Consider the following 21,329-nt stretch of genomic DNA (forward strand, 5'->3'; position numbering starts at 1 on the left):
CACTGCCTTGAACCATGTCACCACCCACAGTACCACAAGAAATAGTGTTAGCCCTCAACCTCTTGGATGCACTGATATCGTCAAAACGTAAGATGCTCCATGGATGGCACTTCGACAAGATAGATCAATTCAAACTGTTCCAGCACCACAAAGAACTGTAGAATCCCTACAGTGCAGGAGGAGGCCATGTTGGCCTATTGAGTCTGCATCAACAACAATTCCACCCAGGCCCTATCCCTGTAACCCCAGACACTTACCCCGATAATCCCTCTGCCACTAAGGGTTTTTTTTTAATATTGCCAATCCACCTAACCTGCACATCTTTGGACTGTGGGAGGAAACCGGAACACCCGGAGGAAATCCACATAGACACAGGGAGAACGTGCAAACTCCACAGAGGGACTAGGGGGTGCAAGTCCATAGATCCCTAAAGGTGGCAGCACAGGTGGAGAGGGTGATGAAGAAGGCATATAACATGCTTGCCTTTATTGGATGGGGCATAGAGTATAAAAGTTGGCATATGATGTTGCAGCTATATAGAACGTTGGTTAGGTCACATTTGGAATACCGTGTCCCGTTCTGGTCGCCACACTATCAGAAGGACATGGAGGCTTTGGAGAGAGTACAGAAAAGTTTTACCAAGATGTTGCCTGGTATGGAGGGTCTTAGCTATGAGGGGAGATTGGGCAAACTGGGGTTGTTCTCCCTGGAAAGATGGAGGATGAGAGGTGACCTAATAGAGGTGTATAAAATTATGAAGGGCATAGATAGGGTGAACAGTGGGAAGCTTTTTCCCAGGTCGGAGGTGACGAACACAAGGGGTCAAAAGCTCAAGGTGAGTGGGGGGGCAAGGTTCAACACAGATGTCTATTTTACACAGAGGGTGGTGGGAGCCTGGAATGCACTGCCAAGCAAGGTGGTTGTCGCGGACACGCTGGAATCATTTAAGACTTATCTAGATAGCCACATGAACAAACTGGGAATAGATACAAACGAATGGTCTAGTTGGGCGCATGAGTGGCGCAGGCTTGGAGGGCCGAAGGGCCTGTTCCTGAGCTGTACCATTCTTTGTTCTTTGACATTGACTCGAGGCCAGAATTGAACCTGAGTCTCTGGTGCTGAGGCAGCAATGCTACCACTGTGAACATAAGAACATAAGAAATAGGAGCAGGAGTAGGCCATCTGGCCCTTCGAGCCTGCCCCGCCATTCAATAAGATCATGGCTGATCTGTCGTGGCTCAGTTCCACTTTCCCGCCCTCTCCCCATAACCCTTAATCCCCTCTCTTATCAAAAACCCATCAACCCGCTTCTTAAAAATATTTAGCGAGGCAGCCTCCACCACTTCAACGGGCAGAGAATTCCAGATATTCACCACCCTTTGAGTGAAGAAGTTCCTCCTCAACTCCGTTCTAAACCGCCCCCCCCCTTTATCTTGAGGCTGTGCCCCCTAGTCCTACTGTCTTTTTTGAGCGGGAAGAGTCTCTCCACCTCTATCCTATCCATCCCATTCATCATCTTATACGTCTCAATGAGATCTCCCCTCATTCTTCTAAACTCTAACGAGTACAAGCCTAGTTTATTCAGCCTCTCCTCATAGCTCAACCCCCTCAACTCCGGTATCAGCCTAGTAAACCTCCTCTGCACTCCCTCCAAGGCCAAAATATCCTTGCGTGCAGCCCCAGGGCTTCCTCCGTGTTTTAAGTTTTGGATTGCTTCGTTCTTACCAGGATGCTTATGAAGTAATTAGTACGGTGCACATATTTATGGAGACTTGGTTTCTCCATGTAATCTTTTTGTTTCTGTCGCAGGTACTGGAAGCCCAGAGGAGACACCAGAAAGAGAAATCTGGAATCATACCTACCTCACCCACTCCCTACACATATAACAAGGTAACCAACGTTTTGTTATCATCATATTGAGTATTGTCTAGCACTACCTTCAGATTTTATTTATTTTTCATTCATGGGATGTCAGTGTTTCTAGTGGGTCCAGCAATTATTGCCCATCCTAATTGTGGGTCTGGAGTCACGTGTAGGCCAGACTAGGTAAGAATAGCAGCTTTCCTTCCCTAGAGAACATTATAGTGAAACAGGAGGGTTTTTACAACAATAGTTTTGTGGTCTTTTAATTCCAGATTTTAAAAAAAATCAAATTTCACATTTGCTGCAGCGGGATTTGAATCTGGATTATAAAGAAAAGATCTGGCTGGATAAGTGAAACGTTACTGGCAGGACCAGTTCTAAGCTAAGAGAATGGGTTGGCTAATAAAAAAGTCTTCATCTCAATTTATTGCTACTTCTCTGCTAAAGTATACAATGTGCATTTAAGTCATGTAGTGTTGCACAATGACATACAAATACTGTCCTTTGTTGCTTGCTTATCCTTTACCCCGCACTAACCGCCACCATCCAAAATAGAGTGTTAGTTTGTGACCATTATTCCATGGTGATTTTGTGATCGTGCCAGGGTTAGTAGCACAGAGGACTGGCCAACAAAGAGCTTCTTCCTTTCCCTCCTCTCAATAATAAGAAAAGTGATTACAGGGACAGGGAAAAATGCATGAGTCATAATGACATATTGCTGCTTACAACTGGCACGTCTAGGCTGTGGGCCCGATTCTACCATCAAGCTGTGCCCGTTTTCGGGCGTGAAATATTGGTAGTCAGGTGTGAGGCGAGTAGCATGATCCACCCTGCCTCTGCGCCGGTTCCCCCTTTTACCAAAGCCCGAAAATGGCCACGATCGGGACTGCGCTGGAAACAGGTGCGACAGCCATTTAAATGCTTTTGCATATATTTAAATTGACTTAATGGGCTGCAAGCCCAACCTTACCGGCACTTCCCCCTTTACCAACACATTCGCCCATCTAGATTTAGCATGAAACAGATATTCTACAAAAGTCCGATTTGGGCATTCCACCTAGCGAAGAGGTAAGTGTCAAGCGTCTCAGCTTTCTGCTGATCAGTGAGGAGGAAGGGGGAGTCCATTACCACTCTGCCCGTGATCAGTGAGGTGAAAGGGGCTCCACTGCCACTCTGCCTGAGATCAGTGAGTGGGAAGCAGGGGTCTGCTGCCACTCTGCCTGAGATTGGTGGGGGGAAGGGGGAGTGGCCTGTGGTCAGTCTGGGTGGTGAGTGAGTGGGGAGATAAGGGGTTAGGAATAATGTGGGTGTTGGACAATGTCTGTGGGGGCCAGGAGGAGGCATTATCTGACCCAGGAGCAATGTGGCTGGGGAGCCCCATTCTATCAGTTTTCTGCATGTTTGCAGTTGGAGGCACCTGTTTGGAGCTGCAGGGTTTCGGGCACATTAAGCCCTGTCACGGACTTTGACAGTGCTATTCGGAATTGCTGATATTTTTTCAGGCAGACTGCGTGTGGAGACGCCTGAGAACGAGTCTAAAAGTCAGATCTAAAACACTCCTAGTTTCAAGTCTGCCCAACACTTAGAATCAAAATGGTAAAACAGGGTCCCATATCGACAGAAAGATTCTGAAAGTAGGTGGCCTGGCCTCTTGCTAATGAATAATGTGTGGCCCTAAAGAGTTGAGGGCTGTTTTTTGATTTAAAAAGAAGAGGGAATAATTTAACGTGGGTGAGGGGCGGCCCATAGACTTCAGTCCCAGCGCCCACTAATTACATTTAAATTGTAGGGAAATAATGCCCTGTGTGGGAAATGAAGCTCTGCACCTATTTCTGGTGCGGAGCTGACGCTGGAAATTCGGCACTGGAAAGTGCCGTTGGGGCGCGACGCCCCACGTGGATCCCATGCATGGGGCACCACTTGAATCTCCAAGCCCACTGTGCTAAAAAAGTAGAAAGAAATCTCACAACACCAGCTTAAAGTCCAACAAGTTTATTTGTAGCAAATGCCCCAAGCTTTTGGAACACGTTGTTCCTTCATCAGGTGGCTGGGAGTTCTGAATGTTTGCTACAAATAAACTTGTTGGACTTTAAGGTGGTGTTGTGAGATTTCTTTCTGTTATACCCCAGTCCCACGCTGACATCTCCACATCATGACTACCATCTAAAAAATTAGCGCAGTGGGATGGCAGAATTGCCCCCATTGTTTTCCTGCCCTTTTTTCCTTCAATTATATTTGGGAATATTTTAATTTTTTTAAACTATAATATGCAGCTCTGGCTGGATAGCGGTAATCTCTCTGGTGAACAATGTCCTATGTTGTGAGGGTAACAACTTTGCTAAAATGGGAGGTATCGTGGTAGAATTCAATTGGGTTAAACTAGTATTGATGTCTTCCTCGAGCCTCCTTTCATTTTATTTTCCTTAAATGCCATTGCCAGTAACATTGAGGAAAGTTGACTTGAGAAAGTTCAGAGATGTAAGGGGCCCAGTTGATACGCACACTTAAAAGGGTACAATTGTTGAAAGTATCTGGGTTAAAGTGATAATGTTTTATTTTGCATGCCAGTGTACGAGAGGTGGTGACCACCCTGCTGGCTATTACTTGCATTTTTTTTATATTCATTCGTGGCACATGGGCATCGTTGGCAGGCCAGCATTTATTGCCCATGCCTAATTGCCCTTGGCTAGACCATTTCAGAGGGCAGATGAGAGTCAACCACATTGCTGTGGGTCTGGAGTCACATGTAGGCCAAACCAGGTAAGTAATTTCTTAATTCCAAATTTAATTCAAATTCAACCATCTGCTGTGGTGGGATTCATACTCGGGTCCCCAGAACATTAGCTGAGATTAATAGTCTTAATGATAATACAAGGCCATCACCCCTCTAAACTGAATAAAGAACTTCGTCAGGTGGTTTTGCGATTTTAATTTTTGTGGAAATTAATAACATTAAATTTGGGGAACTGTAATTCCCTCACTTGATTTGTTGTCAACTATAGCTCTGTTGATGATGGACTTTCCTCTGAGTCAGAAAGCTGTGGGTTCAAGTCCCACTCCAGGACATCAGTACAAAATCTAGAGTGATGCTTCAATGCAACATGGAAGGAGTCCTTCAATGTTGGAGGTGTCGCTGTCCTCTCTACCACCTCTACAAAGATCCCATGACATTCTAAGAGTAGCTGGGGAAATCCTTGCCCCATGTACTTCACACCATCCTCCCCTTTCTGTCTGATATCTGAACCAATGCTTGTTCCTTGACCAAAATCATTTCTTTAAAAAAAAATGATCTGATCATTTTTACATTGCTGTTGTGGGACCCAAATATTTTGGGGTGGCTGATATAGTTTCTGATCTCTCAAGAATTATTGTGGTGCTTTTACTGATTGTGAACCACACTCAAGCTTTGAATCCTTGCTTATTCTAATTGGATTTGGAAGTTAGATACTATGTGCTTGAGTTTATTGAGTTTCCTTCAGTCCTCATTTTCCCTCCCCAAGTTCTGAGGCACTCAGTGCTTTGAAGCAGCAAACATTCAAATTTTGAATAAAAGCAAATTACTGCAGATGCTAGAATCTGAAATAAAAACAAAAAATGCTGGAAGGTCTCACCAGGTCTGACGGCACCTGTAGAGAGAGAACAGAGAAAAGATGGCTCTATTCTCTCTGTAGATGCAGTCAGACCTGGTGAAAATTCTCAGCATTTTCTGTTTTTGACTCAAGTTTTGAAGTCCCATTGTTCTAACGCATTCCCAATAAAAAAAAAATTCTGTCACCCTCATTTGTGTTGCATCGTGATTGAATCAGTTATGTACCTGACATTTATTGGTGACATTCTGAGGTAGCCTGACATAACACGAATACCAACAAAACTAAGTTGCTTCCATAATTTCCCCACATATTAATTAGTTCAGATCTCACTCAAGAAGCTGGAGGTGATGCTGAATGAAGATGAATGGGGAAGCAGTGAAAACTTCTCGAAGACATTCTTCGTACCCCATCAAGAGCCATCCATTCTGTAAGATAAAGACAAAATACAGCGGATGCTGCAACCTGAAACAAAAGCAGAAAATGCTGAAAAAACTCAGCAGGTCAGACAGCATCTGTGGAAGGAGAATAGAGACAATGTTTTCAACCAGGATGACCCTTTGTCAGAGCTGTCTATTCTCTTCTCCACTGGTGATGTTAGGGGGTTAGGATAGGAGTGGAAATTGCCAGGCAGATTTATAAAGTAAATTCCAAAATAACTTCCCCTTTGTATTTTATGAAAAACCATTTTTTGTATATAAAAGTCTCTTTTTTGTTGTTTATTATCTCAGAGCTGTGACCTGTGGTCGCTGGGTGTAATAATTTACGTGATGCTATGTGGATATCCACCGTTTTATTCCAAACACCACAGCCGGACTATCCCGAAGGACATGCGGAAAAAGATCATGACGGGAAGTTTTGAATTCCCGGAGGAAGAGTGGAGTCAGATTTCCGAGATGGCAAAGGACATTGTGAGAAAGTGAGTTGAATAGCTGGGCGCTGTTGGGTAGTAGGACGTAGTGCTGAGGCCTTTGTGGAAAAATTCAGATATGTAAAACTGGATAACAAGACCAGAGATTGATCAACATTGCATTTACTTTACAGTGAATAGCAGTGTTGTGCAAGTGGATGCCACTTGTTGCTAAGTTCTTTACTAGTTGGAATTAGCATCTTGATTGTATAAGTACTTTTCTCTAACAGATATAAATAATACATGGACCTCTTTCTTTTCCAAACTCCAGTTTGAATATATTGTTCTTTCCTGCAGATTGCTGAAGGTAAAACCAGAGGAGCGACTCAATATTGAAGGGGTGCTGGATCATCCCTGGCTGAACTCCACAGAGGCTTTAGATAACATCCTCCCATCTTCCCAAATGATGATGGATAAGGTGAATCCTCTGTAACTATTCAAGAATTGGTCACAGCAAGTTATTATCACTTTACTACAAAATTGCAGTGGCTTCATCTGTCTATAGCATTATTTTCCTTGTGAAAACCTATGGATGAGTTGATAGTATTTCTACATTTCCTTTTTCGAGCATTGATTAAACCTGAGGCAATACGTTTGAGATTGAGAATTTCATTTTCTTTTCTTGTATTTGTGAAGTCCAATATCAGATTGAATCTCAGTCTCTGCAGGTGGTCCTCGCTTAGTGTTGCTTACATTCCTGGATATTGCTGCTTAAGTGAAGCATGGTTTCTCTTGTAATAAATGTTAATCAGAGCCTGAGGACAATTTTGTCTGGAGAAATCAATATAAAAATTGAAACACTGTCTTGAAATATTGTACAGTGCCGTAACTTTAAAATTGCTGCATTGCCTGGAGGCTTTATCCTTACTGAGACCTCTTTTAAAACACCAAGTTTGTCACAGGTTCCTCAAACACAGGCTGTGTACAATAAAGACCAGTACCCCTGTACAGCAAAGAATTATATTAGAAACAGAAGTCCATTGCAGTTCCTCAGGTATGTATTGTACAAACAGCAGAGAAATTTGACAAGTACAGTAAATACTGTACTATAAACTTTATATTACTGCATCATATGGCAGATAATTCTTTCAAAAACGAAGTCCACTTTGATTTTTATAGCAAGCATAGGTCCTTAACTAGGACAGGATCCAGTTTTTTAAAAAGGTTAAAAATGAAGTTTGGAATGGGGAGATTAAAAAAAAGCAAAAAAAACCAATGTTTCTTGATGGTACAGCAAGGACAAATTGGCATCAATACAATCACAAGCCAGACTCTCTTCACAGAATCACTGGGTCTGGTTGCTTGATTATACTGTGATGACATCCCTTAAAACAGGGAAGATGGTACTTTAAATGGAACCCAGGTATAAAACATAAATCCCTATAAAACGTAACCATTGTAAAAAGACTTAAAATTTACTGGTACTTCAACAAACTTTGACAAAGACCCAAATTTGCAGATATTGTTCTTCAGCCCTAAGTTAAAAGAAGCTCTCTGTAATTGCCATTATGCTGCTGCATGTGTTTGCAGGGTGGAATAGTCCGTCTGCTGGTGATTCATTTTTTTGTAATGCGGCTTGTACTGATGGTGAAACTATATATCACAGGCAATGGTTGCTGGGATCCAGCAGGCCCATGCAGAGCAGCTGGCCAGTATGAGAATTCAGGATCTGAAAGTGAGCCTTAAACCTCTAAACTCTGTTAATAATCCAATTCTTCGCAAGAGGAAACTACTTGGGTAAGTGTGTTTTACTGAACGTAATATATTAATCTCAGACGTATACGTTGAAAAATGTTTCTTAATTCAGGAAAAATTTGTGTTTGGTGAGGTGACGAGCACTGTGGCTACTGTATTTCTTCTGTTTGCAGAGTTCGATCATGAAGGATACTGCCTGTCCTTTACCCACGGTGTTAGAGTTGTACAATAAAATCAAGCACTGAGGAGCAAATAAGCTGGGATAAAATTTTAAGTAACCCCAGTTTGAATTCTCCCAATTGTTTCAGGTGGAATAGGACTGGGGATATACAATACAATACTGGGGATATACACCATACAAAGGCAAGGAGCCCAAGGAGGCTCCAGGTATTATCCTAGTCCTCTGTCCTAATTGATTTCAGCCAGGACAATAGTTGGGTTATCAAATCTTGCCTCAGTAACTTGAGGTGAGGCCAGGAGGTTGTGGTCCCTGCGCTTCCTGCTTTGGATGTTATCCAATGGTCCCATTAGAAAATCTGCATGTATCACAATCCAGCCTGGACAAGTTGTGTGGAGCTTGGTTGAGACAGGACCAGTGATGTCTTTCGGATTCAACACCCCGCACTCTTGCACTGGAAGAATGGTGCGGTATCAAACAACAATGGTACTCACTAAATTGTAACATAGTAAAATTCAGTTTCTTTAGGAGAGGAGAATTTGGGAGTATGCCCTTACTTACTTGTTCCTCTGTGCTGCAATTGATTTAAATAACTTGATCACAATGTGCCAATGCAGTTACTGTATTTCTTCTTCTTGCCAACCAAGCTGTTCATTCCTTTTCCCACCAAGTATAGCTTTTTTTTCCAGTTTACGGTCTAACCCTCATAACAATTAGTTTGCAAAGAAATATTCTATTTGAGATTCTGCAGAACACACTCAAAAATAATTATTTTGTAAATATTCAAAGTGACCATTAGTTGGTCCTAATTTGAATCCATTTAGCAAAATCTTTCTCTGCTAAAAGTGATCAGACTTGAAAAAAATGAAATTTACCAGCTCATTAACCGTGCAGACCATTGCAAATTGAAAACATTTCATATTTGTTTCAGGAATTGTAAAGAATGGGGAGTGAATAAAAGGTGGTTTGGTTTGCTCCCATTCTTTGTTGGAATCAGGATTGTATGTGAGTTTACATCTGGAGTCCGTTAAAATATTTCACAATGTACAACCGAGCTCCTCCGATGCATTGCAAAATATAACACTAAGCTATACAGACCAGGAATTCATAGTTGTGCTTGTGTCTGTGCTAAGTCATTTGATCTAAGAGGACTGGGGATATTATCACTAGCCCAGCACCCATTGGGTAAGAAGGTATAAATAAATATAACACTAAGCTATACAGACCAGGAATTCATAAATGCGCTTGTTCTGCTAAATCATTTGATTTAACAGAGCAGGGAATATGATCATTAGCCCAGCACCTATTGGATAGGAGGGTATAAACCAACCAATGTTCCTGCTCCTCGTCACTATTGTGTTGTACCTGCTGGATGGTAAACACTTCTGGATGGCAGATAGGGGCATGATTGGGCTCGGCTGTGATGCCCTTTGCAGTCAAATAGTTTGACACTCACCTTTTAGACTTCATGAATATCAACTTGAGGAATGGGCCCTTGGAACCATATCCCAGCATATATTAGGAAAAAAGGGACAAAATTGAAAACAGAGTTGGTAAACTTGCAGTACTAATTTGTTCATTGTTGCAAAATTTGCTTATTGATGTTGGGTTGTTGATGTTTTACGACATTTGTGAATTGAGTTTTTAAAATGGCTCTGATCTTATTCACTGTTAGACTGCCAAACTTCTGATTATTGTATTGAATTAAGCGCCTAGAGAATAACATTATAAGCCCGTAAATGTCTAGATTTTTTTAAGTTTAAAGATATTGTACAAATCCAAGATGTTACTGAAAATCAGGAGTTTGCATGACTATCTGCAGTCCGTGATTGCCACTTAAAAAATACATCATACAAACTTGAAGCAGTTGCAAGATTTTTTGATTCCATTCAATATATTCAAAATTTTATAGCAGTTTACAAACAAAGGATACTGTTTGGGAGAAGGCTGGGAAATCCAATTAAGGAATTTAGTAGGGAGGTGGAATACAGAAGAAGCAGGAGTCAATATTGTCCAAGTTTTGCATTTAAAGTAAATAAAGACATTTAAATTTAAAAAGATGAAACCACCATCTATTTACCTTGGATATCTATCCATGGATAACTTTTCTCCTTTCATGGAAGGAAAGAGAACTTGTGCTACTGTTTATTACAAAAGTTGAAACTGCAGACTGTTTAACAACCCGTGATGTTTTAAAGAAAAACTTTATTTGCTATGCTGCTACAATGACACACTCTTCTGATGAACTATTAATTTCTACATTCAAATGTTGGGTGTTCCACTACATTGAAAGCTGGTAATCACAACTTTAAACTTAAAAGCTCTATGGGACATTTGGACATTTTTTTTGTTTAATCCTACTTGACCTGAAGGCTCGGATTTATGTTGGGATATGGCTCCATGGGCAGTGGCGCTCCGGTACCTATTCCAAGTGTTCATTCTTTGTGTGTGTCTGGACAGCAATGTTGGCAGTCATTTTGACCATGGGGGCAGGAAGAAGGATCACAGCTGTGCCCATTCTTTTCTCCTTCAGACATGCACACGAAGCATAAGTGGACACCTTGGCTGATATTTTATTTTCCCACCACCTCCCTACCCCTGCCTCTCTAGCCTGGGACTGAAGCCATTAGCTCCTGCCCCTGGCCAGGAGCTAACTCAACGCAGACCAGGGATGAACTTGGGAGGTTCCTGGTCTGTATGGCTCAGTACCCCACTGTATATAGCATTTATCCAGCAAATCATCGGCGAGCTCTCAAAGCTTTGGTTATAGCAGGGATTGATTTGAAATGGACTTCATTCCAAGAGGACTTTTTCTAAAACTTGTTACAATCCATGTTCAGATTTTTCACCAATACTGCAACAGTTGAATCCTCCTTAAAGGGAAACTGTGTTCATTTGAATTGACATGCAGTCCTAAGTGTTATAAAGAATGGTGCACATGGTTTCTTGCTCCTCCTCTCTTTACTCCATTTCATGGTTTTAAATTTTGCTTATCGTATCTTATTGGCATTTTCAGCAGTGATCTGAATGAAGAGTAAAATTCACTCCAGGCTTGTTGAATTCCTAGATAGTGTCGCCATTTCAGTTATTGACTTGGAACTTCATGATGTCACAGCACAGGAGAGGCCGCACAAAACCGACAATCCTGGTTCTCCATCTGACTAGCGGTTTTAAAGCATAAAATAAGATCCAGGCAAGACTGAGATGCTAGTAAGTGTACAGAAAAAAAATACTATCAATAGAAGTGTAGAGCCAGAAATAATTTGAGAGCTGAAGTTCTGGCTTTCTTTGACAAGTTTTACATAACAAGTGAGTACTGGAATTGTCGAACTCGTCAAGGAAGTCCTTGTTGGAATTCTGGTGGGCTAAGCTTCAAGAGCTTGTATGTTTTGCTACAGATGTGTTGAATCAATGCATGGGGTGTAATGAAGATTCAGCTGTTATCACACCTGTGAAGACGAATATTTGAACTGCAGATTTGAAATGAAATCTTGTCAAGAGGAGGGATATCCTTTTATCACATTTAGGATTACACAATGATTCAAGTGAAGACTGTTCCCCTTTAAGAAGAGTTAAAAAAATAACATTTCCCTAAATGTTCCCCATTGTTGTTTTTCTCATATGGCTGTTTGCCTCCAGATAGCCTCCTTCAGCCAGCAGGTGAGGCAGGCAATCCAGACGTCGGACTTCTCCAATGACCATCACCAGTGCCACAGCGCGATCGCCTGATAGATGGCACACTTGTAGTGGGGGCGAGATGGGTAATGTCAGTTTTCCCGTCGCTCTTCTCGTGTTTTTTTTATTGCTTTTCATTTTTATTAATTCTTTCTACCTTTTCTTCCTTTTTTTGTTTTTTGTTTTAAGAAAATAAACCTGTTAATGTTTTAGCCCACTAAATGTGTCTCAGATTTGGCTGGCTAATTGCGCCTGTTCATGCAGGAACTTCCCCCCCCCGCCATAATAGATTGTCATTTTCTTCCAGCACGAGGCCCAGGGATGGTATCTATATTCATGATCCAGAGAATGAGGCAGAGGATGCCAATGTCGCTCTAGAGAAACTGCGGGATGTCATCGCGCAGTGTATTCTACCGCAAGCTGGTAAGGGTGATAACATGAAAATAGGACAATTAATGGAGACTCTTATTCCAATATAAGGAAATAAAAATAATAAGCTATTGAAGAATGTACATGCATCTGCCAAGTCATTTTGGTTCTCTGTTCATGGCATGATGGCTGGATGCTTTATAGAACCATTATTCCATACTTTTTGGTAATGGAATATGGCTGTTGGAGCACTTTTCTCTCCAAATGCTGCACTAATAATTGCTGCTACATTGAGTAGAGGGCAAGCATTCTCTCTCTCCTCTCCTGACCCACCTTCCCAAAGCAATTTGACTAAATGATATAGTGTGAATTCCATTACTTCCCAGAACACCATGGTACTCATCTGTCCACATCAGTACATTGAGGTGGTTGAAGTTGCTTTTATATCATGTAGGATCTTAGCTAGTTTTGTCAAATCTCAATACTGGGACTTTGTGCAGCCAACAGTACCCCAAAATAATCTTATCAAATTTGCTGAGGCCATCCATCAATAATGATCTTTTTTTTCTCTGTTTAATCAATTCTGGTTTGCCATTCACTGCATGACACCCATAAGTCTGGAGTGGCAACTTTAAGGGTTGTTCTGTTAGAGGTTTCTTAAGTACCTGCAGTTCCTACTTCCCAGCTGCAAGGAAAAAGCTTAGGGGAAAGATAAAGGACCGAAGAAAAATTACAATATTGTGTGTTGAAATTCCTTGTTTTGGTAGGAGAGAATGAAGATGAGAAGTTGAATGAGGTGATGCAGGAAGCTTGGAAGTATAATAAAGACTGCAAATGTCTTCGTGACATGCTACAGAGTCTCAGCTGGAATGGTGAGTGAACAGCTGCTGTTTGCCTTGCAAATAGATTTTTTTAAACCAAGCTTGCACAAAATCTGGCCTGGATTTCATCTAAGAGTGTTTGTACCCATTATGTGCATGCATGTGTATATGAGGTGCAAGGATGTTGTTGTACCTTTTTGATGAAATGCTGACTTGCTTGAGACTTCTTTCAGTTTCCAATAAATCCTGGTTGAGTATATCCTACATTATTTATGAAAAATAAACACTTTAACTTGAAAGCAATAGTATAATAATTAGAATATGCAACAGGAGGGAAGGAGCCAGTTTTATTGAAGTCCGTTTCTATATTTGTTTTCTTTCTTCTTTATCCCATTTACCCCCATCTCGCGCATAACAGAAAAGGGTTACCTTAATATATTAGGTGGCAGCTTGGGAAAGCTTAACAATCTTCATCTCCAGAGACCATCCATGATAAAGGAGAGGAGGTTGCCAGTATAAGTCACCTAAAAGAGGAGTGCAGTAGATCAACCTGTTGGATGAATCTCCTTCTGATTCCTCCTGCTCCCTTTCTACAGGGAAGTGATTGATCCCACTGTGCTGCCACAGAGAGGGGAAGCATGGATCAGCAATCTGTGGAAAATCATGGACACAAACCCATTTCCAACTAATGCCTTGCACGTGACAAAGCTTGCCAAATGCATTGCAAAGGTGAAGGGAGTGAAAAAGTCTGATAGATATTGGGAATAAAAGAGTGGAATCCAAGTCCAGGTGCAAGGGCTTGGAGAGGTATTGGAAAAGATGGATGTTGAGAAGGTTTTTAAAAGTAATGAGTGAGGCATTTAGAGATGGAATTCTGGAGAGCAGGGCTGAGAAGATTAAGTGTTCTGAGGTAAATGACAGAATAAAGGAAAGGGGCAATGCACTGAGGACTTGAACTGAAGAGCCAGACAGGTACAGACTGTAAAACTGAAGGAGATTACAGAGCTGGGAAGTGTTGAGGCCCAGATGGAATTTGAGGGTGAGGATTTTAAAATTGATGCTTGAATGAAGAGAAGGAGCAAGTGGAGGCTAGTGAGAACAAGGGCTAATTATGAACAGGGCATAATATAGGACAGAATATATAAAAAAAAATGCTTGAAGTGCTCAGCAGATTACAGCATCTGTGAAGAGAGAAACCCTGAGATTATGTTTCAGGCCAGTGACACAAATATGAAATGTTAACCCTGTTTCTCTCTCCAAAGATATGCCTGACTGCTTATTTCTAGCATTTTCAGTTTATATTCACGTTTTCAGCGTTCAATGTATTTTGCTTTTGTACAGGTATGGGTAACTGACTTGAAAAAATTGAATTTTCTGGAGGTTGGGATGCCAGCACTGATGACATTGTAGAAATCGCATCTAGCGTTGACAGAAGCAGGGATAAGGGTTTCAGTGGAGAAGAGGGCGAGCATTGATGGACATGAGCAATGTTGCAGAGATGGAATAAGTGATCTTGGTGACAGGTAAGTTTTGGGATTTGAGGCTAAGCCCTAGTCAAGGACACCAAAGCTTTTGCTGAGTGAACCTGAACACATGGCCAAAAGAGGCTTTCTGGGATTTAAGTTTACATTTGAAAAGGAAACTGACATTTGATTTAGATTGCTTGTTCATGCCAGCCTGAATAAGCTGTGCAAACCTGGACAACTGGAGGCTTTAGTTAACAAGTTGTGGATGAGCTTCCCCACTGACTTGCTTAGTAAGTGTGCTGTTCTGGGGTTCTGAGCCATACAGACAGCGAAGCTCTTTGATCCATCCTTAGCCTGTGATAACCGATTTCAACTGGGATAGCAGTTTGGGCTACCAATCATTCAGAACATAGAACAGTACAGCACAGTACAGGCCCTTCAGCCCTCAATTTTGTGCTGAGCTTTGTCCGAAACCAAGATCAAGCTGTCCCACACCCTAAGATTCTGGTGTGCTCCATGTGCCTCTATAATAACCGCTTGAAAATTCGACTCCACTGTCATAGCAGGCAGTCCATTCAACACCCCAATCACTCTGCGCAAAGAACATACCTCGGACATCCCTCCTATATCTCCCATCATGAACCTTATAGTTATGCCCCCTAGTAACAGCTACATCCACCCAAGGAAATAGCCTCTGAACGTCCACTCTACCTATCCCCCTCAACATCTTATAAACCTCTATTAAGTCGCCCCTCATCCTCCTCCGCTCTAAAGAGAAAAGCCCTAGCTCCCTCAACCTTTCCTCATAAGACCTACCCTCCAAACCAGGCAGCATTCTGGGAAATCTCCTCTGCACTCTCTCCAATTCTTCCACATCCTTCTTATAGTGAAATGACCAGAACTGCACACACTACTCCAAATGTGGTCTCACCAAGGTCATGTACAGTTGCAGCATAACCCCACAGCTCTTAAACTCAAACTCCCTGTTAGTAACTTATTTCATTATCATTAAGTATTATGAGATATGGGATACAATCAGAAAGGAAAAAACATCAGTCGACCTTTGTCCAGCGCTGTTCATCTGTGCCAGCTGCGGAAGGGATTGCCACACGAATCAACCTCTACAACCACAACAGTGTTCATTACAGATGACATCCAGGGTGCCATCACTCATTGTGGACTGGGGAGAGATCAGCCCGAGTTCCTGCTCCTGATTATTTAACCAGTGACCTGCATGTGAGCATTAGTTGAGGATAGCATTGAGCATGATTGTGATATTTTCCAAAGTCAAATAATCTTCTTGCATTGTTGTCCAGACTCTTGTATGAAGAATGGCTTCTTGGGTAGAATACCAGAGGAACACTAATGCGGCTGGAATCATGTAGTATTTCCAGGTTTTCCGATGACACAAAACTCGGTGGGATTGTGAGTTTTGAGGAGCTGGTTACGAGGCCTCAAGGTGATTTAGGCAAGTTGATTGAGGGGTCAAGTACAAGGCACATGCTGTCTAAAATGGATAAGTATCAAACTATCCACTTTGGCAGGAAAAGCAGAATGGCAGAGTATTATTTAAATGATCGTAGATTGGGAAATGATGATGTACAAAGGAACCTGGGTTCCTGGTACACCAATCATTGAAAGCAAGCATGCAGGTGCAGCAAGCAGTTAAGAAGGCAAATTGTATGTTGTTGCAAGAGGATTTGAATACAGGAGCAAAGGTGTCTTATTGCAGCTGTGCAGGACCTTGGTAAGATCACACCTTGGGTATTGTATGCAGTTTTGTTGCTCGTGCCCAAGAAAGGCTATATTTACCATGAAGAGAGTGCCGTGAATGTTCGCCAGACTGATTCCTGGGATGACAGGATTGTCATACAAATAGAATTGGGTTGTCTAGGCCTGCATTCACTGGAGAATAAAAGATTGGGAGCGGTTCTCATTGAAACACAAAATTCTGATGGGGCTGGACTGACTGGGGAATCTAGAGCAGGGGGTCACAGGCTTAGAATATGGGATAGGCCATTTAGGACTGAGATGAGGAGAAGCTTCTTCATTGAGATGGTGATCCTGTGGAATTCTGTACGACAGAAGGCTGTGGAGGCCAAGTCACTGAGCAAATTTAAGGAGGAAATCTATTTCTAGATTCTAAAGGTGTCGAGGGTATGGCATTAAGGTAGAGGATCAACCATGATTATACTGAATGGCAAATAAGCTCAAAGGGCCAAATGACATACTTCTATTTTCTTTTTCCATATACTCTAGTGTGAGCGAGAACCTTCTGGAGAGAAAAGGAGAAAATTAGAATGCGGATTCTTTCTTAATTCGGAATTGTCAGGTTGAGCAATGGGGGTGGGGAGCTCAGGAATATTAGCAGAAAATTCAGACCATGTTGACTTGTACTTGTGGCCCACTCCCATACCTTTGAGCTTTCAGAATTTGACACTCCAGTATGCCACTGTATCTGCATCCTTAAACTTCTGTCAATATTGTGGGAACCTTCTATTCTGGTTCCAGTGCTGGTCTTTTGCTGCTCTTGGATTCTCATCCAGCACACCAAATCAGTTAATTTAGTATGAGACATCTATATTATTTCGTGCTGCTGGATTTTCCTAATTGAATTTGGTGGTTCTAGAAATTAAGTGTCTATCCTCAACACTGCTCTAACATAATGAGGGTTGTACTGATACAGGTATATCAAAACTCCAATGTAGCAGCTAGGAATACATCTACCCTAACTTCCATCTTCTTTTCACTTTCTGCACTGCTTTTAGAATAATTTCTACAAGGCAGAGAGTGGGGGTCAACGGGTGCTATTCGGATTGGCAGATGGTGACTAGTGGAGTGCCCCAGGGGTCGGTGCTGGGGCCTCAGCTTTTTACCATTTATATAGATGATCTGGAGGAGGGAACCGAGTGTAGGGTGTCAAAATTTGCTGATGACACCAAGATTGGGGGAACGGCAAATTGTGCGGAAGGTGTGGAGAGTCTGCAGAAGGATCTAGATAGGCTGGGCGAATGGGCCAGGAAATGGCAAATGGAATTTAATGTTGGCAAGTGTGAGGTGGTCCACTTTGGTAGGAAGAATGGTAGGAAGGACTATTACTTACGTGGCGAAAAACTGCAGCAGGCAACGGTGCAGAAGGACCTCGGGGTCCTTGTGCATGAGTCGCAAAAATCCAGCTTGCAGGTGCAGCAGGTGGTCAGGAAGGCGAATGGGATGCTGGCCTTCATAGCGAGGGGGATTGAATATAAAAGTAGGGAGGTCTTGCTGCAGCTGTATAGGGCATTGGTGAGGCCGCAGCTGGAGTACTGTGTGCAGTTTTGGGCGCCGCACCTGCGCAAAGATATTTTGGCCTTGGAGGGAGTGCAGAGGAGGTTTACTAGGCTGATACCGGAGTTGAGGGGGTTGAACTATGAGGAGAGGCTGAATAAACTAGGCTTGTACTCGTTAGAGTTTAGAAGAATGAGGGGAGATCTCATTGAGACATATAAGATGATGAATGGGATGGATAGGATAGAGGTGGAGAGACTCTTCCCGCTCAAAAAAGACAGTAGGACTAGGGGGCACAGCCTCAAGATAAAGGGGGGGCGGTCTAGAACAGAGTTGAGGAGGAACTTCTTCACTCAAAGGGTGGTGAATCTCTGGAATTCTCTGCCCGTTGAAGTGGTGGAGGCTGCCTCGCTAAATATTTTTAAGAAGCAGGTTGATGGGTTTTTGATAAGAGAGGGGATTAAGGGTTATGGGGGGAGGGCGGGAAAGTGGAACTGAGCCACAACAGATCAGCCATGATCTTATTGAATGGCGGGGCAGGCTCGAAGGGCCAGATGGCCTACTCCTGCTCCTATTTCTTATGTTCTTATGTCTTTCCTGATGGATCAAGGAATAGGGAGTATGGGGTAATGGCACAGAAAAGGAGTTGAGGCCATGATCATTTATTTATTAGTGTCATAAATAGGCACACATTAACACTGTAATGAAAATCCCACAGTTGCCTGTTCGGGTGCACTGAGGGAGAATTTAGCATAGCTAATGCACCTAACCAGCAAGCCCTTCGGACTGTAGGAAGAAACTGGAGCACCCGGAAGAAACCCACACAGATACAGGGAGAACGTGCAGATGCTGCACATACAGTGACCCAAGCTGGGAATTGAACCCAGGTCCCATGTGCTATGAGGCAGCAGTGCTAACCATTGTGCCACCATGGATCATATTGAATGGCAGGGAAGGCTTGAAGAATCTGGTGGCCTACTCCTATTGCTTGTGTATTCTTCTTCCGTATTCCCCAGCCAGAGGGAAAAAAATCTCGGTATTTACCCTCCTTGAGTGTTTCAATGAAATCAATTCTCATTCCTCTAAACTCCAAAGAATATAGACCAATTCACTTAACCTCTCAGGGCATGACCATCATATCTCATGGGCCAAGATAATGAATCAGTGCAAATATATCCTTCCTTAAATATGGAGACTATAATTGCACACAGTATTCTAGATATAGTTTAACCAAAGCCCCATTCAATTAAGAACCATAAGAACTAAAAGTAGGAGTAGGAATGGCGCTGCCATTCAATAAGATCATGGTAGAACTTTTTGTGGACTCCGTTCCTGCCTGTTCACCATAAACCTTAATTCTTTTACTGTTCAAAAATGTATCTATCTTTGCCTTAAAAACATTCAACGAGGTCATCTCAACTGCTTCTTTGGGCAGGGAATTCCACAGATTCACAATCCTTTGGTGAAGAAGTTCCTCCTCAACTCAGTCCTAAATCTGCTCCCCTTATTTTGAGGCTATGCCCCCTAGTTCTAGATTCACCTGTCAATGAAAACAGCTTCCATGCTTCTATCTTATAAAATAATGAAGGGAATAGATATGTTTCCGTAAGATCCCCCTTTCAATCTTCTAAGTTCCAATGAATATAGTCCCAGTCTCCTCTGTCTCTCCTCGTAAGCCAACCCCCTCAACTCCAGAATCAACCTAGTGAATCTCCTCTGCACTACCTTCAGTGGCAGTACTTTCTCAAGTAAGGGGAACCAAAACTGTATATAGTACTCCAGGTCTGTCTCACCAGCACTTATACAGCTGCAACATACTCTCCCTGTTTTTAAACTCCATCCCTCTAGCAATTAAGGACAAAATTCCATTTGCCTTCTTAGATATCTGCTGCATCTGCAAACCAACTTTTTATGATTCATGCACAAGGACACCTGGGTTCTTCTGCACAGCAGCATGCTGCAGTTTTTTACTATTTAAATAATAGTCCATTTTGCTATTATTTCAATCAAATGGATAACCTTGCATTTACCAACATTGTACTCCCATCTGCCTGACCCTAACCCATTCACTTAGACTATCTATATTCCTCTGCAGACTTCCAGTGTCCTCCACACACTTGGCTCTAGCACCTATCTTACTGTCATCTGCGAACTTTGACATACTACACTTGGTCCCCAACTCCAATCCATCTATATAAATTGTATATAATGGTGGTCCCAACACTGATCCCTGAGGCACGCCACTAGCCATTATCGCCAACCAGAAAAACGCCCTTTTATCCCCACTTTTTGCTTTCTGTTAGTTGACCAATCCCCTGTCCATGCTAACGTATTATCTGTAACACTATGCAGCAACCTTTTGTGTGGCATCTTGTCAAATAAGAACATAAGAAATAGGAGCAGGAGTAGGCCATCTAACCCTTCGAGCCTGCCCCGCCATTCAATAAGATCATGGCTGATCTGTCGTGGCTCAGTTCCACATTCCCGCCCTCTCCCCATAACCCTTAATCCCCTCTCTTATCAAAAACCTTCTGGAAATGCCTTCTGGAAATCCAGATGCACCACATCCACGGGTTCCCCACTGCCAACGCACTCGTAATGTCCTCAAAAAACTCCAGTAAATTAGTTAAACATGACCTGCCTTTCATGAACTCATGCTGAGTCTGCCCAATGAGACAATTTCTAACCAGATGTCCTGATATTCCTTCCTTGATAGATTCAGGCATTTTTCCCACTTCAGAAATTAAGCTAACTGGCCTATAGTTACCCACCTTTTGTCTACCTCCTTTTTTAAACAGTTGCAGAAAACATTTGCTGTTTTCCAATCTGCTGGAACTGCCCAGAGTCCAGCAAATTTTGGTAAATAACCAGGAGCACATTAGCTAAGGCCCTTGCCATCTCTTTTAGTGTCTGGGGATGCATTCAATCAGGGCCAGGAGATTTGTCTATCTTTAGCCCCATTAGCTTGCCCAACCCTACCTCTTTAGTGATAATGATCGTTTCTAGTCCTCACCTGCCATAGCCTCGTCATCAATTTGGGCCACCTCCTTTTCCATTATTAAATCCCCCCTCTCATCCTCAAAAGGACCAATGTTTACCATAGCCACTCTTATTTCTTTTATATATTTGTAGAAACTTTTGCTGTTTTTATATTCTGAACTAGTTCACTCTCTAATAGTAATCTAACTCTTCTTTATAGCTTTTTTGCGGCTTTCTATTGACCTTTAAAGATTTCCCACTAATCTTTGCCACTTTGTATGTATTATCTTTCAATTTGATACCCTCCTTTATTACCTTAGCTATCCATGCCTGATTATCCTTTTTCCTACTGACCTTCCTTTTCACTGGTATATACTTCCACTGAACACTATGAAAAATTGCTTTGAAAGTCCACCACTGTTCCTCAACTGTCCCACTACGATGTCTCTGCTCCCAGTCTACCTTAGCCAACTCCTCCCTCATCCCATTGTAGTCTCCTTTGTTTAAGCACAAGACGCT

At 42.3% G+C, this 21,329-nt stretch overlaps 1 protein-coding gene across 1 annotated transcript in view; it reads left to right on the forward strand.

The window, feature by feature from the left end:
• The window catches only part of mapkapk5 (MAPK activated protein kinase 5), an 80,096-nt gene that overhangs the window by 53,966 nt on the left and 4,801 nt on the right, over positions 1–21,329 (forward strand). The window contains exons 8-13 of the mRNA XM_080208151.1: positions 1,810–1,890; positions 6,182–6,369; positions 6,658–6,778; positions 7,967–8,097; positions 12,216–12,331; positions 13,045–13,149. Of these exons, the coding sequence (XP_080064277.1) occupies positions 1,810–1,890; positions 6,182–6,369; positions 6,658–6,778; positions 7,967–8,097; positions 12,216–12,331; positions 13,045–13,149 (742 nt within the window). The remainder of the gene's footprint in view (positions 1–1,809; positions 1,891–6,181; positions 6,370–6,657; positions 6,779–7,966; positions 8,098–12,215; positions 12,332–13,044; positions 13,150–21,329) is intronic.

This window comes from Carcharhinus amblyrhynchos, chromosome 20 (assembly GCF_965287045.1).
Source record: "Carcharhinus amblyrhynchos chromosome 20, sCarAmb.v2.hapA, whole genome shotgun sequence".
Taxonomy (NCBI): Eukaryota; Metazoa; Chordata; class Chondrichthyes; order Carcharhiniformes; family Carcharhinidae; genus Carcharhinus; species Carcharhinus amblyrhynchos.